At 51.7% G+C, this 17,121-nt stretch overlaps 1 protein-coding gene across 9 annotated transcripts; it reads left to right on the top strand.

The window, feature by feature from the left end:
* Positions 1–187: 187 nt before the first annotated feature.
* BRPF1 (bromodomain and PHD finger containing 1) lies at positions 188–16,800 on the top strand. Of its 9 annotated transcripts, none has more exons than XM_032149616.2 (14): positions 188–596; positions 2,597–3,205; positions 7,452–8,411; positions 9,270–9,432; positions 10,106–10,237; positions 10,822–10,968; positions 11,742–12,051; positions 12,367–12,690; positions 13,013–13,297; positions 13,797–13,944; positions 14,362–14,498; positions 14,601–14,719; positions 15,093–15,247; positions 15,950–16,800. In XM_032149616.2, the coding sequence occupies exons 2-14, from the start codon at positions 2,607–2,609 to the stop codon at positions 16,131–16,133; spliced, it is 3,663 nt and encodes a 1,220-aa protein (XP_032005507.1). In that variant the 5' UTR covers positions 188–596; positions 2,597–2,606; the 3' UTR covers positions 16,134–16,800. The 9 variants fall into 9 exon arrangements, with proteins under 9 accessions (XP_032005507.1, XP_032005508.1, XP_032005509.1 ...); XM_032149617.2 differs by having other exon boundaries at positions 12,370–12,690; XM_032149618.2 differs by having other exon boundaries at positions 10,822–10,950.
* The last annotated feature ends 321 nt before the right edge of the window (positions 16,801–17,121 follow it).

The following is a 17,121-nucleotide window of genomic DNA, read 5'->3' on the forward strand; positions in this document are numbered from 1 at the left end:
CGCCCGACGACCCCAGATCCCGAGTACGGTGACTTCAGTCTCCAGAAACTCCAGTCTAAGATGGAAGAGTTAGAGAAGCCCTGTCTGGTGTCCAGGGTCCTTTCTGAATCCAGAGAACGTCTTTCGAGCCTCAGCGGGCGAGCGGGGATCCGTGGCGAAAGTGCAGCTCAGCAGAGCCGCGGAGCCACGTTTACCCTGCGCAGACGCCGTCGCCGCCGCTGCTGCCGCCGCCGCTGCCACAGCCTTTGCCGCCACGGTCTCCGCCGCCGCTGTCCTCGCGCTGCCTCTGGGAGCCTCCATTGTTCCAGCGGCGCCTGGTCCCGAAACCGGGCATCCTAGGGGCTCGCGAAACGGGCGGCGGCCGACGGAGTTGAGACCCCAGGGCGCCGGCGGGACCAAGAGCAGCAGGGGTCAGCTCAGGAATCCCGGGGAGCCGGGACCAAAGCGTGGGGCGGCAGGGGGCCGAGGTGGCGAGGTCTACGGTCTCCGGAGTTGGGGCGCCCCCTTCCCGACCCGACCTTCCCCGCCGGCCTCCCCAAGTGGGGTCGGAGCCCCGGCGGGCGCCCCCGGCGATGAGCCCGGACTCGAGGTGGCCGGTGAGTGCGGGCCTGGGACCAGGGCGGGAGTGGCCGGCAGGGAAGGAGTAGGCTACGTTCGTGGGACGCGCACTGAGCCGCGTGGCCCAGGAGCCTCTCTGGCAACTCCAGCTGGGAGAACTGACAGTGCATTGCTTCCCAGCAGGCATCCTGGGGCAGCAGTGTATCTTTCGGGGCTGCCTGGGCTAGTGGCAAGCGGGGAGCCTTGTTTCACTTGTTACACTTCCACAAAGGGGAAACGCCGCCGCATCCGGAGAGTGGGCTGCGGGCACTGCCGGGGCCCAGCCCTATCCCTCCGGCCCCCGCCCCCTACTTCCTCCAGCCCCCTGAGCTTCAGGGGCAGATGCAGCCGCCATTCTCCTTGGGCCCTCCCAACGGGCTTTCTGGTCTAAGTTCTCGTCTCCCTCGCCTGTGCCTCTGCTGCCGGGTTCCAAGGGGAGATTAGTGATTCGCTGTGCTACTTTGGGAGCCATTCACCCGGGACCCAGCTTGGAAAGAGGAGAGCTTGTTTGTGCTTCGGTTGGTTTAATGTTTAAAGACACAGCGGCAGGTAGGAAATAGAAGAGTTGCAGTTGGACGTGTGGCGTTACTGATGTGGAAGTCAGGAGCCGTTGACAGTGAAGCTGGAGCAGCCCACTTGCCTGGTTAAGGCACAGGTGAAGAGGCCAAGAGGGGTTATTTTGTCAGGGAGCTCATGATAGCCCTGCCTGGCTGGGATGGTGCCAAGCCCCTAGCTGAATTGTTGAACTCAACTAGGCCGAGAGAAATTGGGGCAGTCTCTGACCAAGCTGGGCTTCCTGAGGCCTGGTGCCATCTGCCGTCTACACTCACCCAGGAATGTTGGGGAGGGGGAAGGGAGGGCCCCTGCGGACCAGCGTGGAGCTGAGCATGCCTAGATTGTCGTGTTCGTATTTGTACCCTTAGGGCCCTGGCACTTGGTAGTCACTCAGTTGATGTTGCGTGAATGGGTGAAGAGCTCAAATGTAATACAAGCTGCTGTCACTGATTAAATGACCTCAGTTTTCACTTTGTTTCACAGTACATCTCTTACCCAGTCCTAGGGCCAGGCTCCCCATAAAGACCTCAAAAGTAAATGAATTCTTTCTGTGATCCAGTGATTTCTGCAGGAGTCCAACGCTAAAGCATTAGCCACCCATTCAGCTTTCTACATGGCCTTCATCCCATCTGAGCTCTCAATCTGGTGATCCCCTCATTCAGCTATTCGTTCAACAGGTCATTCATTCTTTCGCCAAAAACTGAATATCCAGTGCATGCTAGGTACTGGGGATACAGAGGTGGATAGGCTCTGGTGCCCTTACTACACAGCTCCCAGTCCAGAGGGGAGACAACTTTCAGTATGTCAGGTGCTGTGGTAGAGGTGAGAATGGAATGCTGTGGAAACAGCTCCCCATGGGAGAGTCAGAGAAGTTGTGTCAGAAGTGACATTTGAGCTGGATTTTTGAAAAATGAGTAGGAGCCCACCAATCAGAAAGTATGGAGGGCATTCCAAATAGAGATCATTTTGCAGGAATGAGAGATTATAACATTCAGGGAATGGCAGGTTCCCCTGTGTAGACAAAAACAGCTGTAACTTGTAAAAAGAATCTGGAAAGGAGGACAAGGGCCAGACACTGAAAGGAGCTCTTTGAATGGCATCATAGAGAATTTGGAATGTTATCTTGAAGGAACTGGGGAGCATCAGGAGGCTTTTAATGAAGAGACTGTCATGATCATTACTACCTGGTAGAAAGATCATTCTCCTACATGATGTGAGATTGGGCTAGAGAAGTTGTGACATAGGGCAGGATAACCAGGCAAGAGGTGATGAGGGCCCAGATCTGGGCTATGGTGGAGGAGATGGCATTTGGAGACACTCTAGAGGTAGGCTGGTCAGAACCTGGTGACTCCAAGTGAGGGGGAGGACTAGAAAGACTGGAGTCTCTGGTGCAAATGTCCAGGAACTCATCCCCAGCCTATGATAACTGATCTGTGTATTCTAGATGTGACAGCATGGGGGTGGACTTTGATGTGAAGACTTTCTGCCACAACTTGCGGGCGACTAAGCCACCATACGAGTGCCCGGTGGAGACCTGCCGAAAGGTCTACAAGAGTTACAGTGGTATTGAGTACCACCTGTACCACTATGACCACGACAACCCACCACCCCCACAACAGACTCCACTCCGCAAGCACAAGAAGAAGGGGCGCCAGTCACGCCCAGCCAACAAGCAGTCACCCAGCCCCTCAGAGGTCTCACAGTCACCAGGCCGTGAGGTGATGAGCTATGCACAGGCCCAGCGCATGGTGGAGGTGGACTTGCATGGCCGCGTCCACCGCATCAGCATCTTTGACAACCTGGATGTGGTGTCAGAGGATGAGGAAGCCCCCGAGGAGCCCCCTGAGAATGGCAGCAACAAGGAGAACACTGAGACACCAGCTGCTACTCCCAAGTCAGGCAAACATAAGAATAAGGAGAAGCGCAAGGACTCCAACCATCACCACCACCACAGTGTTTCTGCAAGCACCACTCCCAAGCTGCCAGAGGTGGTCTATCGGGAGCTGGAACAGGACACCCCTGATGCCCCACCCCGGCCAACTTCCTATTACCGGTAAGGCCACCTCTACCTTGCAGCTCTGGAAAACTGGTCAAGCAGGGCTCGCTAGCCAGAGAGGTGAGAGGCACAGATAGAAGAGTGACAGGAATAAAGAATAATGAAAGAACACTGATTTTGCCAGGGCAGTGAGTGGAATGGTACGCCACTGATGGTGGCACTTACTCTACAGTGCCACACGCCACTCCTTTATTTTATTCTCACAACTCTCGGGTAGGTATTTTTCTCATTTCACAGATGAGGAAACTATGGTCAAGAAAGGGTGCCAGATTTATCTTTTTTTTTTTTGAGACAGGGCCTGGCTCTGTCACCCTGCCTGGAGTGCAGTGGCATGATTTTGGCTCACCCCAACTTTGCCTCCTGTGCTTAAGTGATCCTCCCACTCATCCTCCTGAGTAGCTGCAACTACAGGCACATGCCACCATGCCCGGCTAGTTTTTTAAAATTTTTTGTAGAGCTGGGGTTTCACCATGTTGCCTAGGCTGGTCTTGAATTCCTGGACTCAAGTGATCCACCCACCTCAGCCTCCCAAAATGCTGGGATTACAGGCGTGAGCCACTGTGCCTGGCCAGACTTATCTAAAATCACATGCCAGTAGATAGCTGAACTGGGATTCAAACCCAGGTCCCTCTGACTCCATAGCTGTACTGTTTCCACTGTGGCAAAATATCCTGTTTCTGATTCCTGGCCCTCTCCATTTCCTTACTGCATGACCTTGAGAAATGCATCCAACTTAAGGCGTTTTAAGGAACCCATCTGCAGAGCAGATACAGTATTTCTCTGTCTCCCTAAAGATAGAAGACTAGGATCACTGATTTCATAAGGTACTAAAAGCACTTTGTAAATCTGCAGAGGTAATTCTCCCACTATTTGTTCTGTTATTGTCATCTGTCCTTTAACATGTTTAAGCAATATTTTATACTTAAGCAATATTTAATACTCCTCCAGTGGCCCTTTTATTTTTGTCATTTAATTGTTTCTTTAACATGAGGTAAAAGATGAAGGGATGTGGGGGGCAGTGTGGTGGCAAAACTACATGGAGAAATCCTGGCTGAAGGATGGCACTAAAACCAAGTGTAAAACCTCTCTGAAAGTTGGCATCCAAGGCAAAAAAGGCATTCTGATGAGTTAATTTACCAAGAGTGTAAGTTTGTTGTCAGCTAATTAGAAGGCCTGATCTCTGAGGAGGATTTGTCATGAAAGCTTTTATATGAAAAGCATTTTTTACCAAAAGTGCAGTCCACATGATGTTAAACCTCCATTCTTTTTTTTTTTTTTTTTTTTTTTGAGATGGAGTCTTGCTCTATTGCCAGGCTGGAGTGCAGTGGCGCGATCTTGGCTCATTGCAGCCTCCACTGGGTTCAAGCAATTCTCGTGCCTCAGCCTCCCAAGTAGCTGGGATTACAGGCACGTGCCACCACACCCAGTTAATTTTTGAGTTTTTAGTAGAGATGGGGTTTCACTATGTTGGCCAGGATGGTCTCGATCTCCTGACCTCATGATCTACCCGCCTCAGCCTCCCAAAGTGCTGGGATTACAGGCATGAGCCACCGAGCCTGGCCTAAACCTCAGTTCTTTAAAAGCAAATCTGTAAACAAGCAATATGGTCTGTAGCCCTTTCTTCTCTCTACTGTTTGAGTTTAAGCCCATCTCCCGCTTCCTTTCCCATTCTTTCATCTTTTCAGTCCAACTCCACTTCCTTCTGGCTTTCCACGGTCTTTCTCTTTTCTGTTCACACTGACTGCCCTACCCACCTCTGCCCCACTCCTAACACACAGACCCCTCTTTGGACTTCCCCTCCCTCCCAATGACCCTTGAGCTCTCTCTGCTCTAACAGGCAGCCCAGCCCAGCTCATTCAGCTGCTTTTCTTCCTCCCTCCACTTAGATTCACTCTTTCACTCTTTCTGAAGATCTGTTCTTCAGGCGAGCAGTTCTCAGCAGGTACACTGCAAACAACTGAGATGTGTATTGCATGGAATTTGTTACCACTGTTGGTAAAACTGCCCAAGTTTTGGAAATGATTTACTTTTTATATAAATTGAGAAGATTTGAGGTCATCTCTCTAATAGCATCACTTTCTCTTGCTTGCATTCTGATATGCCTCCTTGAGGGGGAGAGAGAGGGTGGCACGTCAGCTGGTGTGCCAGGAATTATACGTGACATGCAGCCTACCTTATCTGTACCGCAGCCTGTAATCTGGGTGCCTGTGGGAGTGTGTTATGCACCATCACATAATGTCACGTGTGTCATGGCAGAGAAAAGGGTGAGAATTAGTGCTGAAGAGAGCTAGTGCCAAGGCTTGGAAGAAGCCAGATGGTTCACACCATCCATGAGTCATACCCTTGTTCAAAGATAGGGAGGTTGCAGTCACCTTGGGGAAGAGGTAAAGGGCTGAAAAGGAAGAATCTGCTTCCTGCAATGTTTCAGTCTCTCTCCTCCCTTCCACCCCCAAAATGCCTTTCAAATGAACAGTGATGAGTGCCTGTATCTGTATGGTGAATCAGACACAATCCCCACTTCTATCATGTAGTGGAGGAGTTAGACACATGTACAGCTATAATGCTAGGAAGGTGAGTAAAGGCCATACAAAAACTAATAAGTTAACATTTATTGAGTGCTTGCTGCACACCAGGCACTGTCCTAAGCACTTTACCTGCATTAACTCATTTAATGCTCACAATAGCTGTGTGAAATAGGTTCAGATTATCATCACCACTTTACAGATGAACAAACAAGGCTCAGGGAGCTTAGCTCACTTGCCCTCTGTTAGGACCCAGTCAGTGTGGCTCCAGAGCCTGTGTGTGCCAGCCCACTCTAGCAGCCAAAGTTCCGTTTCCCACGAGAGGAGAAACAGGAGGTAATGTTTTTCTAGGGCCTGCTCTGTGCCACTTGACTTAGCTCATTCATTTTTTAAAACAACTTTTTAATAAGATAAATGTACATATTTGCACACGTCTGTATGTGGTCACACATGACTTAGTGGTTAGGTGGCATTTTAAACCAAGGTGCTCACACTTCCTTCCATGGGCCTGCTGGGGGTTGCTGGAGCCTGATGGGGTAGTAGGCACCAGGCAAGGTACTATATAAATAAATGTAAAGGCCAAGAGTTTGTAGCCTATTCATTTTTATAATTACATATAATCCTGACAGTATCTTTGTGAGTAGGTAGTATTATCCTCCTTCTATCATCAATAAAACTGAGGTTTAGTACAGCAGTGATGTCCTAAAAGTCACAAAATGGCAGAGGCAGGATTTAAATCTGGTTTGCTTAGAAGCTAAAGCCCCATTCTTTCGTTTGTACCCTGTAGTTTACACTGCCAGAGTCTAGGCCACCTATAGCATGGCAGGCAAGGAGCACCTTCTCTGTGTGACAAGCACCGAGAGCAGCCCTCAATTCCAGGCCTGTTGGCACAGTAAGTGATACAGGTTGGACATTAAGAGCACTGGGCTGGAGGCTGAATGCCTCTGCCTCTGCCACTCCCTTGTTATGTGAACTATCTATGTTTTGATTAACTTCTCAAAGCTTAAGTTTTCTCATCTACAAAATGAGGACAAGAATATTAACTCTATGGCTGTGGTAAGAATAAACGTAATAGTTAACGCACAATGCCTGGCTCATAGTAAATCCTCAGTAAACCTTAGCTATTATAATTGTTATCTCCCAAGGCTATCCAGTGAACAAACATAGCACCTAGAGTTTGACGGAGCCTTGAGCTGATGCTGACACCAGCTGAGAGAAGACCCATGGCGGCTCTAGTCGAGGCCCTGCCCACCAGTGCTAAAACAACTTACATGTAATTTGTCAATGACATCCAGTGACCTTCCTTCTTCCCCGATTCTTCGTACCATCATCTGGACCACTCTAAGGGGTACTAGCTGCCCCACCTTCCTCCTTTTAGAGGAGGCTTGGCTGAGCCTCTGCAACCCCAAGAAGATGGTGTCACATATAGCAGCTAGGACATAAGCTTTGCAGTGGCAGACCTGGGTTCACATCCCAGCTCCACCACTTTCTCACAAGTGAGCTGGGGCCAGGTGATTAACCTTCCAAGCCTTAGCTTTCCTTTTCAGCAAAATAGAAATGATGATAGTACCTATAATATCAGGAGTTAAGGTGAGGATGAAATGAGACAACACATCTGAAGGGCATAGGCACAGAGTAAGTGCTCAGTGGCAAATGACCCCTCGTCTTTAAGGGAGGGAAATCTCAACCATGTGATGCTGAGCTCCCTGTGTGTACCGTAGGTACATTGAGAAGTCTGCAGAGGAGCTGGACGAGGAAGTAGAGTATGACATGGACGAGGAGGACTACATCTGGCTGGATATCATGAATGAGCGTCGGAAGACAGAGGGTGTAAGTCCCATCCCGCAGGAGATCTTTGAGTACCTAATGGACCGACTGGAGAAGGAGTCGTACTTTGAGAGTCATAATAAAGGCGACCCTAATGCGCTAGTGGACGAGGATGCTGTTTGCTGTATCTGCAATGATGGTGAGTGCCAGAACAGCAATGTCATCCTCTTCTGTGACATGTGCAACCTGGCCGTGCACCAGGAGTGCTACGGTGTCCCCTATATCCCTGAGGGCCAGTGGCTGTGCCGCCGTTGCCTGCAGTCACCCTCTCGTGCTGTGGATTGTGCCCTGTGCCCCAACAAGGGCGGTGCCTTCAAGCAGACAGATGACGGGCGCTGGGCCCATGTGGTGTGTGCCTTGTGGATCCCTGAGGTCTGCTTCGCCAACACGGTCTTCCTAGAGCCTATTGACAGCATTGAGCACATTCCACCAGCTCGCTGGAAGCTCACCTGCTACATTTGCAAACAACGGGGCTCAGGGGCCTGCATCCAGTGCCACAAGGCCAACTGTTACACAGCTTTTCATGTGACATGCGCCCAGCAGGCTGGCCTTTACATGAAGATGGAGCCTGTGCGGGAGACAGGCGCCAACGGCACCTCTTTCAGTGTCCGCAAGACGGCCTACTGCGACATCCACACGCCTCCAGGTTCAGCACGCCGACTGCCTGCCCTGTCCCACAGCGAGGGTGAGGAGGATGAAGATGAGGAGGAGGATGAGGGTAAGAGCTGGAGCTCAGAGAAAGTCAAGAAGGCCAAGGCCAAGTCCCGGATCAAAATGAAGAAGGCACGGAAGATCCTGGCAGAGAAGCGGGCAGCAGCACCTGTGGTGTCAGTGCCCTGCATCCCACCACACAGGTATGTGGGGAGCCGGTGGACAGGCAGATGAGGGAGAAAGGAGCCTCCTGGAGAGGAACTGGCAGCCTCCTGAGTGGAATGGCAGGGCTGGGCTATCTTCTTCCCAGGAGTGGAATGGCAGGGCTGGGCTATCTTCCCAGGAGCTGCACAGAAGTTAAAAAGAACATATTTTCAAAACAGATAGTTGTCTTTAGCAGGTCACCTGACTTTCACATTAAAAGCCAGAAATGTCAGCTTTTATCTGGCATAGCTAACAGGTGTTTTGAACTGCCCTTCATTTTGACGGTGTGGTTTGTTAAGTTGGGATGGAAGAGGATGGAACTGCCACTGGCAGCAATGGAAAAAATGGTCTGAATATGAAGAAACAAGTAGAAATGAAAAGCGGGGAAGGGGAAGTTCAAGAAGTTGTGAAGTGGTTACTGCCGCTCATTTGGGCTGTGATGGCCAGGGTTTTTTTTTTAGTTCTCTTGTGCCATTTATTTGATTTACTATATATTTCTGCTGTACAGTTGTACTTCATCTTAAAACCTTCAAAGGCTCAGTCTCAGTGGGGCTCCCAGGGTCAAATAGTACTCTGGGCTGCAGTGACTAGAGCAGTCTTAGGGGCAGAAGTCCCTGATCCTGATGTACAGGGTTAGGGATCTGGTTTAGTGCTGGGAGCTTGGTTTCCTGTCTGCCACGGTACCATTGATGGCACCACTCTTTCTTCCTTGCCTTAAGTCCAGAGTCCCAGGCCTTTTGGATAAGAGATACTCTCCCTTCATCCCCATTCAGGAACTCTCGCTGGCCAGAGACCCTTGTTCTGCTTAAGAGAATCAGGGCCCAACAGGTTTTACTCTTTTGTTTCCTGCCTCCCAGGCTTAGTAAAATCACCAACCGCCTGACCATCCAAAGGAAGAGCCAGTTCATGCAGAGGCTGCACAGCTACTGGACACTGAAGAGGCAGTCACGGAATGGGGTCCCATTGCTACGTCGCCTGCAGACACACCTGCAGTCTCAGAGGAACTGTGACCAAGTTGGGGTACTGTGTCCAGTTCCCTGTGGGCTCTGGGAACTAGGGCCAAGGGGACAAAAACCAGAATTTGCAACTGTAGTTTCCAGTGTCAGAGGCTTAGACTCTTTCCTCCCTTTTTTTTTTTTTTCTGAGACGGAGTCTCGCTCTGTCACCCAGGCTGGAGTGCAGTGGCGCAGTCTCGGCTCACTGCAAGCTCCAAGCTCCGCCTCCCAGGTTCACGCCATTCTCCTGCCTCAGCCTCTCCGAGTAGCTGGGACTACAGGCGCCCGCCACCACGCCCGGCTAATTTTTTGTATTTTTAGTAGAGACGAGGTTTCACCGTGGTCTCGATCTCCTGACCTCGTGATCCGCCCGCCTCGGCCTCCCCAAGTGCTGGGATTACAAGCATGAGCCACCGCGCCCGGCCTGACTCTTTCCTCCTTTAAGCTAGCCCTCAAACCAGGATCAGCATGGAATCCTCAATGAAAACATGTTGTTCCTATGTGTTCATGTATTCATTCAATGAACACAGACCAAGCATTTATTCTGCTAGGCCTTGGGGACACACTGATTGAGGCACTACCAATAAATTACTGTGCTCCCTTTTTTGGCTTGACCTGAGTTTCCTGGGCTCTCTTCTCCCTGTTGACCTTTCCTCTGGCTTTCTAATCATCCCCTGATCTTCCTTTTGCCTCTGCAGAGAGATTCTGAGGATAAGAACTGGGCCCTTAAAGAACAGCTCAAGTCCTGGCAGCGGCTCCGGCATGACTTGGAGCGAGCTCGGCTGCTGGTGGAATTGATCCGCAAGCGGGAAAAACTCAAAAGGGAGACGGTGAGTGCTCCTGGGCCAGCCCTATTTTATAAAGGAAAAAACAAAAAATTAGCCAGGCGTGGTGGCAGGCACCTGTAGTCCCAGCTACTCGGGAGGCTGAGGCAGGAGAATGGCGTGAACCTGGGAGGAGGGGCTTGCAGTGAGCCGTGATCGCGCCATTGCACTCCAGCCTGGGCGACAGAGTGAGACTCCGTCTCAAAAAAAAAAAAAAAAATAGACCCAGGAGAAGGAAAAGTGTGTGTCCTCCAGCCAGATAGCAGCAGGGCTGACGCTGGAGTCAGGTCTCCTGGTGCTCGGTGTGCTTTTAGTTCTGCTGGAAGCAGAATGTCACGGGAGCGTATGAACAGAATCCTCAGTTACGTGACATAGGTAGCTGGTGCTGGTAGTTCAAGAAAGGGGGAAGCCAGAATTGTTGGTGCAAGTTTCCCTGGGTGGAGCCTCGTAGAAGGTAGACCTGTATGAGTACACCCAGCTGTGAGGGTGGGAAAGAAGGCGGGTTCCCAGGCCAGCTGGGACCATATCCTCAGACCTCTCTGCCACTGAACTGGCCGAGGCCTGGCTGATCAGGCCTTTTTCTGTGTTAGATCAAGGTTCAGCAGATTGCCATGGAGATGCAGCTGACCCCTTTCCTCATCCTCCTTCGCAAAACCTTGGAGCAGCTCCAAGAGAAGGACACAGGCAACATCTTCAGCGAGCCGGTCCCTCTGTCTGAGGTAACCGAATTGGACGAAGTAAGAATCCCTTCCCCTCACTCCACCTTCTCTCTGTTCCTCTCCCAGTTGGACCCCTGCTGCAGGTCTGGGCCAGGGACTAGATGGGGACCTTGAAGAGAGGGGCTGGTGGCTCTGGAGCAGGATGAACTGGAGCCACATGTATCACCTGGACTCTGTCTTGTCCCTGTCACACCCCAAGGGCCCAGAATGGGAGGCACTCTGCACTCCTTCCCCAGAGGCAGGGACTGAGTCTGCCAAATGAATAATCCCAGGGCAGGAAGACACTTTCGGGGTGCTGAACCCTAGAACGGAGACTTTAGAAGGCTCAGCACCTAAAGAACCAGCTCTGAAGCCCTAGGTCCTGACTGGCAGACTCTTCTCTCTAAAAGGTATAAAATGAGAGGCCTGAGGCAGCAGCCTCCTTATAAGTTACTGTTAAGTAAAAAGAGCTATAGGAATGCAAGGTGGTGTTTATTTTCAGAGGAGTCCCCAAGCCATTTTCTTACTAAAGCCTCATGTGGTCTAGAAAGTATATTTGGCTCTACTTTCATCATTTTCCAGGAGAGGAAAAGTAGGCCCAGAGAGGTGAAGAGACTTGCCAAAGTCACACAGCTTGTGACTGGTAAAGTCAGGACCAGAATCCAGCTTTCCTTTCCCCTGTGCTATATGCCTGCCTCTAACTATGGTGGGAGGAGGTTGCTGGATGTATTTCAGGGGGGCTTGTTAGGAGCAGGGTTGGGGGCAATGAGGAGGATATCTCCACTTAAAACAAACCTGCCCTGCCCTCCCAGGTACCTGACTACCTAGACCACATCAAAAAGCCCATGGACTTTTTCACCATGAAGCAGAACTTGGAGGCTTACCGCTACCTGAATTTTGATGATTTTGAGGAGGACTTCAACCTCATCGTCAGCAACTGCCTCAAGTATAACGCCAAGGACACCATCTTCTACCGGGCAGCAGTGCGGCTTCGTGAGCAGGGTGGTGCTGTGCTCCGCCAGGCCCGGCGCCAGGCAGAAAAAATGGGCATTGACTTTGAGACGGGCATGCATATCCCCCACAGCCTGGCTGGAGATGAGGCCACACACCACACTGAAGATGGTGGGTGATATGTCACACACACATATAAGAGGCCAATGCCAGGGATGGACAGCTTTCCAAAAGTCCCCTCCTGGGAGCAGGCAGTGTAGGCAGAAAGCAGCTAGTGGCAAGCTATCCCCAGGAATGCTCCCCAAGAAGCCAGACTGGGTGAATGGATAGCAGTGCCCGCCATTCCACATCTTGGTGCTGCTATTTTACAGCTGTTCCTGGTGAGAAGCCGATGGGGGATGAGTGGGTTTCTTGCTGCCTGCCCAGGTTCAAGGGGCCCTGAGGGCTGCCCTGAGTCTGACCTTTCTCCTCCAACCCTACCCCTAGCAGCCGAGGAAGAGCGGCTGGTCTTGCTGGAGAACCAGAAGCACCTGCCAGTGGAAGAGCAGCTGAAGCTGCTGCTGGAGCGGCTGGACGAAGTGAATGCCAGCAAGCAGAGTGTGGGCCGCTCACGGCGTGCGAAGATGATCAAGAAAGAGATGACGGCACTGCGGCGGAAGCTTGCCCATCAGCGAGAGACTGGACGTGATGGCCCTGAGCGGCATGGCCCCTCGAGCCGGGGCAGTCTGACACCCCACCCGGCAGCCTGTGACAAGGATGGGCAGACAGATAGTGCGGCAGAGGAGAGCAGCAGCCAGGAGACAAGCAAAGGTCTGAATCTGATGGCAAGGTGGACCCCAAAGCAAGTCAGACTTTGGCTCTGCAGCACACACTCAACCCCTGCCATTCCCCAGGCAGAGGTCCCTCCTACACAGCTAGCTGTACTTTCTCCCTCATTCCCCAATCGGGGGCCTCTTAGCTGCCTCTCTGGCTATTTGTATAAGAATTAATGTTCCAAACTCCAAGCCCCTAAAATGATCTCCCCAACTTTAGCTGGAGTAATGGTCCTATATACCCAGGGCATGACCCTGGATATCTACTCTTCTCAAATCAGGCCCCTCACCAACTCTCCTTCTTTCTTTCTCTGCTCCAGGCCTGGGTCCCAACATGTCCTCAACCCCCGCACATGAGGTGGGCAGGAGAACCTCAGTTCTGTTCTCCAAAAAGAACCCGAAGACAGCTGGACCGCCCAAGAGGCCGGGCCGGCCCCCCAAAAACCGGGAGAGCCAGATGACCCCCAGCCACGGAGGCAGTCCTGTGGGGCCCCCCCAGCTCCCCATCATGAGTTCCCTGCGTCAGCGCAAGCGGGGTAGGAGCCCCCGGCCCAGTTCGAGCTCAGACAGCGACAGTGATAAGTCCACAGAAGACCCCCCAATGGGTGAGCCTTACCATCACCCAGCCCCCCAAGAGAGTGAGCAAAGCTGCCATTCTTCCCAGCATACTCCCAGTTACCCCTTTATTTGCCCATGAAAGAGAGAGCTAGAAGGGCCCTTAGGAATCCTTTAACTCCACTCACTCATCTAACAATTGGGAAAACTGAGGCCCAGAGACACTATGACCCAGCTAGAGTCCCACCCAGGGCCCCCTGCCTCCATTGTATCACTTTACCTTTTCTCTTCTCACCTTCCTTGGGGATCTCCTGCCCTTTAAGCCATTTGTGTCCTAAAGCCAGTAACTGCCAAGGGAAGCAAGGGGTGGAGCAGGGCTGTGGCCAACTGTGGTAGACACTGCCCAGAGCTAGCTCTACTGGCCAAGGTTGGAGGAATTTTCCAGCACAGAAGGGGAACCCAAGCTCCAAGTCCCTCTTACCTCCATGTCATCTCTGATCTACATCTTCCTGACCGGTTCCTTCCCTCCTCCCCTTCCCTTCAACCAAGACTTACCAGCCAATGGCTTCAGCGGTGGAAACCAGCCAGTGAAGAAGAGTTTCTTGGTATACCGTAATGACTGCAGCCTTCCCCGGAGCAGCTCAGACTCTGAGTCCAGCAGCAGTAGCAGTAGCAGCGCTGCCTCAGACCGGACCAGGTACTAGCCCTCCAGATCAAGGCCAGCCTCAGGGGATGCCCTTCCAGGGCTCTTGGGCCTTTCTAGGTTTCCCTGTTGGAAGTGGGGTGGCAGCCATCTCAGTCTAGATTAAGATGGCTCAAACTCAAGGTTCTCTGCTAAATAAATAAATCAGTGTTACCATTAATAGAACAGAGAGAACCATCCTGGGTTAAGGTGATGATTAGAGTATGCACTCCTGCTGCCACTGCTCAGTCTAACCCACCTCAGTTAGGTCACCAGCCTAGTCCCTGTGGGTGTTTGAATTTGCAATTCCTCATATAGCCTCTGCTTTCCAAAAGTCTTAGACCCCGGGGGCTTTAAGAGCAGAGGGCACATACCATGCTATTCCCCATTCTTTCCCTCCTTTGAGCTGAGCTCCCATTGTCTTGTCCACAGCACAACGCCCTCAAAACAAGGCCGGGGCAAACCCTCCTTCTCTCGGGGCACTTTCCCAGAGGACAGCAGTGAGGATACCTCAGGCACTGAGAATGAGGCCTACTCCGTGGGCACTGGCCGCGGCGTGGGCCACAGCAGTAAGTTCCCTTGCCCAAGGCCAGGGATGCTGGGGACCCAGTGTCAGGGTCTCGCCAGCCCCCCAGCTGCTGATCCACCCCCTCTCCCCCATTCCTGTGAAGTGGTAAGGAAGAGTCTGGGCCGGGGAGCTGGCTGGCTGTCGGAGGATGAGGACTCCCCGCTGGATGCTCTGGACCTCGTGTGGGCCAAATGCCGAGGGTATCCATCATACCCAGCTCTGGTATGCTCCGCTTCTATTATTATGCCTCTTGCTTTCCGATCTCAGAATACAGATTCACAGTTAGCAGACTTTTCCTACTCCCTGCTGAGCTGTGGGGCACAGAGTTTCTTGGTAAGGTAGACTGGTGGGCAGATACAGCTTGAGTACCACTTAGAGGCTCCCACTCAGTTTCTCCATTTCTCCCTTTTCCTTCTGTTTGCTCCTTGGGCTCTGAAATAATTTAGCGTGGAAAGAAGCCGAGGGTCAGCATTGCAGTTCTAGTAGCATGATACCCTCTCTGTCCCCACTTCAGACATACTCTCTAAGTTCTTGTGGAGGAAAAGCCTTGGGAGGATGTGGACTGAACCAAACTGGGCTCTTATTATACCCTCAGATCATTGATCCAAAGATGCCCCGAGAAGGTATGTTCCACCATGGGGTTCCCATCCCTGTGCCCCCACTGGAGGTGCTGAAACTTGGGGAGCAGATGACCCAGGAAGCCCGAGAGCATCTCTACCTCGTCCTCTTCTTTGACAACAAGCGAACCTGGTAAGGAGTGGAGCATTTGGTGTGACTCACAGCCACAGATGCAGCCCTGTGTGGTATGGGGGCAGACTGCCAGGAAGCTCCAGCAACAGGCAGACTGGGCTATCACAAGTCAGTAGGGGAGGTACATAGAACAGTTTTTTGAGCAAAAGGGTTGTGTCAACCATGTGTCTGAGAGGCTGAGTGGGCGCTAGTGGACACAGCTGTAGCTAGAAACCAAAGGACCATCAGATACTTATGACAAATATAGAGGTGGCTCCCATCCAGACTCAGATGGCTTCTAGACTTAGTTTTCCCACCTCTGCCTCCACAGTGACAGAATGAGGATAAAGCAGGCATAACTCTGAATCCCTGTTCTGTCACATTTACACATGTAGTCTTTTTGTTAATTGTCTGCAGAGGATATTCAATGTCAGTAAAGTCTGCCTAGAGCCTATGGCACAGGGTAGCTATTTCTGGTGAGGTCAGGGTGCCTCCTTTTTGTACTCATAAATACCCTGTGATTACCCTCCCACCGCCACCACACAGTGTAACTGTTGACTGGACTCTTTCATCTCTAGACCATGAGCAGTCCTTTGAGGGCAGGGACCATCACAGAGTCTGGCCAGAGTGGGTGCTTGGGCGGTGTGTTTGAGTGAATAGAGGAGGAAAGCTGGTCCTTGTTCTCCTTGAGATGATTTATTTGATCTTCACCTTATCCTATAGGCAGTGGCTGCCCAGGACCAAGCTGGTTCCTCTGGGTGTGAACCAGGACCTAGACAAGGAGAAGATGCTGGAGGGCCGCAAGTCCAACATCCGCAAGTCAGTACAGATCGCCTACCACAGGGCTCTGCAGCACCGCAGCAAGGTGCAAGGCGAGCAGAGCAGTGAGACCAGCGATAGCGATTGATACTGCTCAACACAGCCCAACCTATAGTGCCCTGTGACCTCTCTCCTCCCCTTTGCTCACTGTCCTGGAGTGGCACCGGCCTCTGCACTGACTCATTTCTGGTCTTGGGGCCAGTCTCAGGGGAAGCTGGGTGGGGGAGGTCCCTCCTGCCCTAAGTGCAGCTGGACTGTACAGAACACTCCAAGGGCCAATGACAGTTCAGCGCAAGGAGAGGGAGGGCCCACAGGTCAAAAAGAGCTCCAGAGACCTCACAGCATTGTAGGGCGGGGTGGTGGGCCAAAGTTAGGACACTGCGTAAAACAGGCCATCCCACCACCTCTACCTGCTCATGCCAGGAGAATCCATAACTGCCTAGAGGCCTGAGGCCCCTACCGGTGGTGAGGTGAGCGGGCATCTGTCCAGCCTGGAAGAGGGGCACTAGGTGACTCCCTCCCCTGCTGTTGTAAATACTGTAATTATCGGAGAATTTAAATTATTCTCATTTGTAACTGCGTTTCCGGGTCGCGCCAGAGTCATTTGGTACTAAAAAAAAAAAAAAAAAAAGACTGGGGGCTGTCCCCATTTCCCTTCTCTTTCCCATAGATTCCCCCACCTTTCAAACTGGTTTGTATTTATTTCAAAGGAAGAAAATATATTGATTCTTAGAAAATAAACTGTCTATTTAGAATTCTTTGTTCTTGCCCCCTGCCAGGGCAAAGGGGATACAAAGGGAGGTTCTGTGCCCCAAGGATGATACATAATTGGGCCCAAGTGGTTGCTGACGGCTGTGCATGCTACATTTCATAAGACACAGCAAAGACAGCCCCCATTGGCCCATGCATGGAGTGAGTGGCAGGCCCTGTGCTAAGCACCTTTAGACATTCAGCTTTGTGTAATCCTTGCAATAACTATAGGGTAGTTTAATAATAGGCTGGTTATCTCCACAAAGATGCTGAGGTTTCAAAAAATTATCTTGCCTAAGTTCCTACAACTAGGAAGGTGCACAGCT

The sequence above is a fragment of the Hylobates moloch genome, unplaced genomic scaffold (genome assembly GCF_009828535.3).
Source record: "Hylobates moloch isolate HMO894 unplaced genomic scaffold, HMol_V3 SCAFFOLD_4, whole genome shotgun sequence".
Taxonomy (NCBI): Eukaryota; Metazoa; Chordata; class Mammalia; order Primates; family Hylobatidae; genus Hylobates; species Hylobates moloch.